This window comes from Crocodylus porosus, unplaced genomic scaffold (genome assembly GCF_001723895.1).
Source record: "Crocodylus porosus isolate Cpor-Errol unplaced genomic scaffold, CroPor_comp1, whole genome shotgun sequence".
In the NCBI taxonomy this organism is placed as follows: domain Eukaryota; kingdom Metazoa; phylum Chordata; order Crocodylia; family Crocodylidae; genus Crocodylus; species Crocodylus porosus.
Window position 1 is genome coordinate 127050631 of NW_017728931.1, and position 9041 is coordinate 127059671.

General features: G+C 38.0%; 1 protein-coding gene across 1 annotated transcript in view; it reads right to left on the reverse strand.

Moving 5' to 3' along the window:
- Positions 1-9041, reverse strand: part of SEMA3C (semaphorin 3C) — a 183207-nt gene that overhangs the window by 56284 nt on the left and 117882 nt on the right. Inside the window, exons 7-8 of the mRNA XM_019543640.1 lie at positions 6473-6592; positions 3892-4034 (exon numbers count right to left, since the gene is read on the reverse strand). Of these exons, the coding sequence (XP_019399185.1) occupies positions 3892-4034; positions 6473-6592 (263 nt within the window). The remainder of the gene's footprint in view (positions 1-3891; positions 4035-6472; positions 6593-9041) is intronic.

The following is a 9041-nucleotide window of genomic DNA, read 5'->3' on the forward strand; positions in this document are numbered from 1 at the left end:
CTTTAAGAGGAGGCTAGATGAACACCTTGCTGGGGTTGTTTGACCCCAGTACTTTTCCTGCCATGGGAGAGGGTTGGACTTGATGATCTGCTCAGGTCCCTTTTCACCCTGCCAACCAACTACGAAACTATTAAAAGAAGACCACATGCAAGGCTAATTGCACCCACCTCTGAGGCATTGTGTCAGGGCCCCTGGATTTAGACCTCAATCCATGGTATCTACAGGCAGGGGACCAGGCTGTGGCACCATCAGGGGATTAGCCATACACCTGCTCAAGCTCAGGCTGGGCACTTCCACAAGGATCCTTAGCAGGGGATCAGGTGACCCATGAGGACCAATGGAGGCCACAGGCCTCCAAGTCTATAAGACCTTCCCACTTGTCACTGGTCCCTGAAATAATACTCTTACTATTCCTGCTGTGGACCTACTTGCCTGAGTCTTGTATTCCTCTTTCTGTGTTGGACTCCCCAGCTTTCATCCCTCACTACTGTCTTGATCCTGACTCTGCTGTTGAGCCCTTGACTTGTATCTCTAGCTCTGCCTTGCCTTGCTCCTGTTTTGCCTCTTCCTTGGACCCTCCTGCTCTGCTTCCAGCCTTATTCCTGCCTTTCCCGTACCTTGAACCGCAGTACCTTATTCCTGCTTATCCTACACCATGTATTGAATTCCCTGGCCTGGCTTTGACCATGGACCTACTTCAATCTCTGACACTCAGTATTGTGACCCTTGGCTTTGGTTTCTGAATTTCAGATATTGTTGACTCCTAACTTTTGAACCATGACTCGCCCCCCCTCCCCCCAAGTCTGGGTCATATGTGCGATGCATCTGGCCTTGGCTTTTGTCAAAGGTAAAGTCTTGGACTATATGTACTATGGGTGTCAGCCAGTATGACGTTCCTATGTTACCTATGGTTATCCACAGAAAATCTTTTCTTACAAAGCTCCAAACAGCACTCAGACTAAACCAATAGGACTTCCTCTCTCTTTTGTTCTTCATATTCTTCAAGCTAGCATTCATACATTCCTCCCTTAAACAGTTAGGATCTAAGCATTAAGGACTTGGTTTTCAAAAGTGTATGCTTGCTAACTTTTGCATATATATGTGCATAATTGTGAATGCAGTTGATAAGCTTCAAATCAAAATCAGATGTGTCAATTCATGTCCATCTTTGCAAATCAAGAGATTAATTTTCGTATATATTTTCTATATAGGTTTAGGATCACAGTTTATTTTAGGAATACTTTATAATTATTTTTTTTTAAATTATTTTTAAAAGTTATAAAAGGAGACTGATATTCAGCACCAAAGGAACATACCGGAAAGGTTACTCCTTAGTCTCCATTTCTCCAGTTTTTACTTAATGACCCCATAAAAATGAATTATTTAAATTAAAAAAACCTAAAACTAAAATGTGGCTTCAGTGAATACACTGATGGAAATGTGTATTGAATTTAAAACAGTCATCAGTTGATAGGATTTATGATATCATACATGGGCAACAGTTTATGACTAGTAGTTTATGGCTCAGGTACCTAAGGGAAATTAGCTAGAATTCTAATTTCTAGGCCTTAAAAATCAATTTTATTTAAAATGCATTGAGAAGTGTAACATAATTTTGTGAAAACTTGTAATCAAATTTGTGGGAATTTTTACCAGCTTTATTTTTACTCTGACTTTAGTATATGCAAGCAATAGAAATTCTGGCCATGCATGAAGGGGAGAAATGTTATCTATCTTTATAAACTGGAATGTTTTCTCTACAGTCACCCTAGCCTTTGTTAAAGCTAAGCTAGCATGGCTAAGAGGCTCAAGAATAAACTTTTGTGTACCCCACAAAAAGTGTTTTGCTTTTAGGGCTCCTTAGCTAACCGTAAAGTTATCAGAACTGAAGCATGCTGATGATAGAAGGCTTGTAACCTGGCAGATTATCATTTCTACCCCACCTTTCCCCAGAAACCACCTGCTCTGCTCACTCATTAAAAGACAAGGACCTAAGCAAATTCACTTGATGTTACTGGGTCTCCAGTCTTTCCACTCATCTCCCTCAACAGAATGATGCGTAGGGTAACGCAACTCAGGTGACTACGTGCTCAAGTCCGGATCAGTTGGGGGGCTGCTGGGTGCCCCCCTCAGGAGCTGCATTTGGAAGGACTGTAAACAGTCACATCAGTAACAGCTGCTTTAGCATCCAATTGATTTTGATAGCTTCTGCTAGAAGATGCAGATTGCAGCTGTACCATAGCTCCCTATGAAACAAGGGAAGGGAAAAGGAAAAAGGTGGAAGCTGTGAGAGTATAACTTAGCTGCAATGCAATGCAAGGATTTTTGAGAGACCCAAAGTTAGCATCTCTCTGGTCCCATGTTGTCCAGATCTACCTATGTCTCCCTGATGCAAAGTATTCATAAAGTTAATTCCTTGCAGAGGCTGTTATGATAAGTATTATAAAATTCAAGAGGCAATATTTGTTCCTGTTGATGTCTGTGAGAGTTTGCCACCGACATCAGCATAAGTATTACAGGGCCAAGGCCAGTCAAGGCTCTTCTGGCCTTCGTTGTAATGGCAATAGTAATGTTATAATTAAAGTATAATGTTTGCAAAACACTCAGAAATCTTTGGGCACCTTAACAAAAATGTAAAGAACAACACATCCAGGCCAGGTCCAGACATTACACTTTTACCAGTATAAGTGATTGGAAATTGGTCTACAACTGTAACGGAGCAGAAGTTTGACACACAGGCTAGTTTAAAAATGGCTGTACCCAGTCTAAGATGTAAGAGGTGCTCCCCCCACCAAAGGGTGAATGCGTCTTCTGTTTACTACTGATCTAAACTACCCCGCTTAGAAAACCCACGTAACTTAGATCAGTTCTGCCCCAGGCTTTTTGAAAGTCTCTACCTAGCCTAGGAGAACAGGCCACATGTCACATAGTACTGCCAAAGCAGGAGCTGAGCATACAACCTTGCAGTCATTTTCTGGCAAGCCATAGCATGAACCAGACAAATATTAAACTTGCAGGAAGGGGAAATTAAACAGCTCTTGACTACTTTAACTCTAGCAGTCTCTAAAGCAACGTGGAATGCTTAAGAAAAATAGACTATTTTTATAATTTTACTCTCCTGTTTTTACACATATTTATGTCTTCTAACAAAGAAGTTGCTCCAATCCTGTTACATGCAAAATTGACTATTATTAGAGAAAAAGAGAAATGGAAAATTCAACTAGAGCTTTGAACCTGTAGAGATGTATATGCTTATATGCTTCCCTTAACCTACTTAAATGAATACAACTGTTTTTATGCTTTAAATTAATCCCCATATAAATTTACGTAGAGCATACAAAAGCACCACTATTTCAACGTTGAAAACAAGATTTAAAGTTAAAGGCAGCCTGTCTCAAAGTATAGATACTTTATCTATAGTATTTATACTTCTGTTAAAGGCAGCCTGTCTCAAAGTATAGATACTTCTGTAAAATATAGACTCTGAAATTCCCGATATCTTTCAACTGGATTTTTTTTTCTGGGACACATGATACTTTTGTTATTTATTTGCATTAAGTAAAATTCAAATATGAAATACGTGAAGGAGAGTATGTTTAGAAAATCAGCATCACTAGCTGCACTACACCAAGCAGAAAGGTGCATATATATCAAGCTCTAATAGTCCTCATATAATTACAGACTTTTTCCAGATATACTTAAGATGGATGGGTCTAGGCTGCATTTTTAAAAAGCCTATCTTAATTGACAGAGTGCAAGCAGGAGCAGGATATTTGTTGACAATAGGGATTACAGACTTTACAAATAATTTTTAATTAACTGTATTTGTTTTGCTTATCTGATCAAGCCATAGAATTTGCCTATCAAGCAGAGATGTGAAATGGCTCTTACCGGGCATATTCTTGCAATCATTGAATTAATCTGCTTGGTGCTGCCACTGTTGTCTGTAAGTCTCTCTTTGAAGAAGAAGTATACTTTGGCATCATTGGGGTCAGTACCATCTGGGATAAGATGAGCATCTACAAAAATAGGCTCTAAAAGGAGACGGATAGAGACCAAACAACACATGTCAATATAAGCAGCCAATATTAAGCCCTTGACACATACTGATCTCTTCATATAGAAAGTATCCTCTGCTGTTGCCAAATATTCTAGTTTTAATTCTAGACCCTGGTGTTACATGTGTGTAAATGTAAGCATTAAGGTAAGCAGTCGGTGTGATAGAGGCGGTGCCTTTTATTAGACCAACTGGAGTTGCAAATTCCTTGCCCAGGAGACCCTTTCCATAACTAATTCTTCTATGAAATATGAAACACTGTAACAAGAAAGAAGCATAATTTAACATCCTGCTTGCCATCAGACACCTTTGAGGTAAGTAGTCTGCTCCAAATTTTATCCAAGCCTAATTTGCATAATTTCCAACAGGGAAAAATTACACCCCACTCGAGCTCTCCCATGCAATATGAATTTTCATTTCTACCTGTGATAATTTTTACAATCTTTGCATTCTCCTATGCCTGAGGAAGGGCACATGTATTTTATTATTTTTATTATTTATTTGTTTGTTTGTTTGTTTGCAACTGTCAAGTTTAATAAAAGATGTTGCCTCTAGTACACTGCCTGCTTTTCACTTTAGACCAACACAGCTACAACCTTTATTCCTGAAGCATTAACATAAGTGTTTCAAGGGGGTAGCTTCCTGTTGTTTCTATAGACACTGATTCTACATATTTGTGCCAGGTTTAAAAAAAGCTAGTCTGATGCAAGGAATATTAGTGACAGTTTACTGAAGGGATCAAAAACCTTTGAGAGTAAAAAGATGGAAAAATCAGTAAGTTCCTATTAAGTATTGTAGAGTATCCTTTGAGGCAAAAATTGAGAAGAAATCCAAGAAACTGAAAAACCCATTAGAAAGAAAATGAACAAATTACTTTTAAATTCTAAAAAGGGAAAGATATTTGTAGCACCACTGAAAACTGAAGCAGGGGAATCCTTTAGGACATGAGGATGCCTGAATAGCAAGGACTCCTCAAAGATGCTCATGTTAGGAGAAAACAAACATATGGAAATAAATAGACAATATATTTTGAGTAAAAATAAGCTAAAGAACAAAAATAATCACTAATTTTTCCACATACAATTTTTCCTTTTAAAAAATTATAACAAGCAATTTGATGTTGTATAAAAACAATTCAAAATACTGGTGTTCCTACTGATATTCTAGTCTGAAATTTATATTATGATATAAAAAAATTATATTTTTTCACTGTAGACCACCTTTTGGCAGCCAGATTTAGTGTTGGAGCATGTAGTACACTTGGTTACATTTAGCAATTTTTCTTACTAAAATCTAATGAATAGCATTGAAGACCTCAGATAACTTATTTCTCTAGTGTGAGGGCATGTACCTCCTAATAATAATGCCAGATACTTGATATCAAATGAAGACCACTTCTGACTTTTTAGAACGGTCACATTTTACTTTTGGGGATTTTTTTTTCTATATTCATTCTATTCTTGAATTTAATGTCATGAGTCTAACTCAGAAGGAATATAAAAATGAGCTGTATCTGTCACTCACTGTTCCCAGCATCTGCATTATATAGGTTTTCCAGCAATTAGTTTTTTTCAAGCAAGTCACTTCAGGGAATATAAATGAATAAAAGGAAAAATAATAAAAATCAAACTTTTTAAAAATAGAGAGTTTTTCTCTTTGGGTATATACACTTTATCCTGAGGAAAAAGTAGAGTTTGATATCTAGAATGTGATATGGATTAAAGGAATTGCTATGTTAAAATGTACCTTGTGAATTAAACTAAGTTTAAAAAGAAGAGATGTATTACCTCCAGTGTGTCTGAACAGGCTTGGTAACAATAAATGCAAATCTTTTTCCAACCAGAAGCCTTATTTGGTACATTCCTAGGTTAGATATATGCCCTTAAAAAAGGACCAGAATAAAAGCTGTATCTCAGCTAAAGTCCCACTGTGGCCTCATAACGATGCATAATGGACAGATCGCGGGAAGAAACCGTCCCCAGAGAGGTCAACAGGAGTCTTTCCATTGATTTCAGTGATGGAAGGAGCCACGCTAGGACAATAGCATAGTTAACCAATCTAAATTTACTGTGGTTGATAATTTACTATAAGTATTTAAGACAATAAGTATTAAAAGTGAAGAAGAGATTTCCTTAGGAGATAGCTTATCCCACATCTATATATAACAGGGTTTTTTGCACTTTCCTTTGTAGATCTCATAACGTCTAGTGCTGAAGACAAGATTTCACATGGCTGACATGCTTTACTTTTATCATGTAGAAAGGCCATGGTCTTTGATGTGTTTTTATTCCTGTTTCTTCCTCATGGTTTCACTTAGTAGATTAACATGGCAAGATAGATAATAGAACGGTTTTAAAAATAGGTCAGACTTTCTATTCGATACATATCAAAAGCTTTGTGAAACAATCATCTTACCACTGAGCCACTTGGAATTGTGCTGGTCGGTGCGCACTGCGTTCCGCTTGGTTAAACTGCGAAAAATAGCAGCATCCGTCCCCATGAAATCAATGTACATTCCTGAAAACAGCTCTTCATCTATAGAGAGTGGAAAAGGAAAAGAAAAAGAACAATTCAAAACATCTTTATTGGCTTTTGGGAAGTCCAAATTTAGCTACGTATTTACTTTTTTTTATAGTCTGATGGTTCTTTCTTTGCACAGTAGTCTGTACACATAAATATTGGGTGGGAGGGAGAGGAGTTTCCTCTGACTCATGAAGCTACAGTCTAACCCAAAAAGGGAGCATTAGATGTGTTGCTCAAGAATTTTTGGGAACCACATAATTAAATACAGCAGTGTAACCGCATGTGTGGTGACCCTTTCGATTGAAATGCAGCTTGGTGATTCAACTGTAGCAATGCACAGACAGTATAAGAGAATGCACCAAAAGTATCAAAGGGAATCAAAGTAAATATTTTTTTGTTTAAAGAATACTTGGAAAAATCATTAGTGTAATGAAATTAGCAAAAAATATTGGGCCAAGTTTACTGCTGGTATAACTGGCAAAGGAACAACTGATATCAATCGAATTGTGTAGTTTATACCAACAGAGAATTTGTTCCACCCTTTTAAGGCCACCTACTGTCCAAAGCAGACTTCTGTGTTGAAGAACCTGCCTCAGGGTACTGTGTAGTAACTAATACATCACATTATACATGAGACAAAGTTCATGTCAGTGTTTTGTGAATGGAATTAAGCATGCAAGTCTCATTTACATGAATAAGATATTCCTTAAATTCCCAATGCAGGACTGAAAATTCAGCCTGCATGTCCAAGTTTATGTGTATGATGTTGTAATTTCTCCTTTGCATGAACAACAAAACAGCTTCCACTAGCTAACATCAATGTACCCTTACGTACAGAGCACAAACAGTAGCTAAAATAATTTTGAACTCTCTCAGTGGGAGAAATGGCTGAATGAACTCCAGTACAGCTGCGTCCTCCGATTTGATGGGGTTTTTTCTGAATCTCTGAACTGCTTGGAGAAAGTGGTCATGGTGGAAAGGGTCAAATTTTCAGGTTCTTGGGAGATTTTTTTTAACATGCTTTTCCCCCTCTTCTTGTGCAATATGAAAAAAGACAAGTCAGTCTGAGAGTGTGAAAACTCAGGAATTTTTTGTTTTTCTATTGCTTGCTAGGTCATGAACTGAACCCCTACTGATTAGCCAGGAGGTACAGCAGGCATTGTATGACTCTCACCTCCCTCAGCAAGAAAGGGCAGAGTGCAAGAGAAACCATTGTATAGCAACAAGGAATGCAAAAAGGCATTTCCATAAAGTGATCTGTGAAAATATTTGTATAATATTGCATAATACATATATGTTTATATATCTCTGAGTGTGTGTGTGTGTAATGCTGTTAGAAGAAGAGTAACTCATAACTCAGATTTCTATATCAACACAAGTACCCTCAAATCCACCTTAGGTCTTCTTCTGTACATATATTGACTATGACTCTCACAGATGACTCATGTTCCTTTCCTTAAGAAAAAAAAGAATAGGGTATGCAGTTCTAATCCTATTGCATACCAGCTTTATTAGGCATTCCTGGAGCCTACTTGCTTAATCAGGTACCAAATGATATTTGTCAGCTCTACTTCCGTGTGGTATAATTCTTAAATTCCTCAGAAGAATTTGCCTTTATAGGGTAACCACTGTTTCTCTTTGTTCATGGGGGAATTGCTGAATTGATGAGGTATGTCTGCTTTTGTAAATACCTAGAAGCATTGCTGGAGAAAAAGACAGGGCTTGCATATTAGTTGTGCCTTATACCCAAAGACCCATTTTTCATAGCTTTGCTGCTGAAGTGTTTTTGCAAAAGGGTAAAAATGTACTATGTTATAATTAGTTTTTCCTTTGCCATTTTCCTCTAAGAGTTGATTCAGTTCTTCTGTTATGCTCCAAGTTCATATTCTTTTCTTTTCTTTTTTTACAAGGAGGAAGGCAATGCCACAAATTGACAAAAAAACAGTGGCCAGGATCAAAAAAGTTTGTTCTATTTTGAAATATATTTCCAGATCTTGGGATGCTTCCCATTTTTAGAATAGGGAGGATGAAATTTCTTGTGGTTAGGACACTCAATTGGACCCAGGAGGGTGATCCACAGAAATAAAGTTAAGCACTTATGTTCCTTGCATAGACAATGGAGGGTTGGGAACCTGCCCATTCTTCTCTGAAGATATAGAACAGTTGGATTAGCTAATACAAGCTGGATTTCTCCAGCGACAAAGCCTTTTATTCTGGGATCCTACAGGCATACAAGCCCATTGTCCCACTTTGGGTTCAGACAGAAGTGCAGTTCCTCGCTGTAACAGAGAATGCTTTGCAGGAAGCATCAGGAGTTACAATGATCTGCTGGAACAAGGTGAAGTTCATGAGGAAGGGGAACGTAGATGTTGGTGGCAAGGCTGCAGCCAGTTTCCCCTAGCAATGCCCCCCTCGCCCTCCTCCCAGCTGTTTTCAGGGGGGGCGGGGGGGAAGGGAGCAG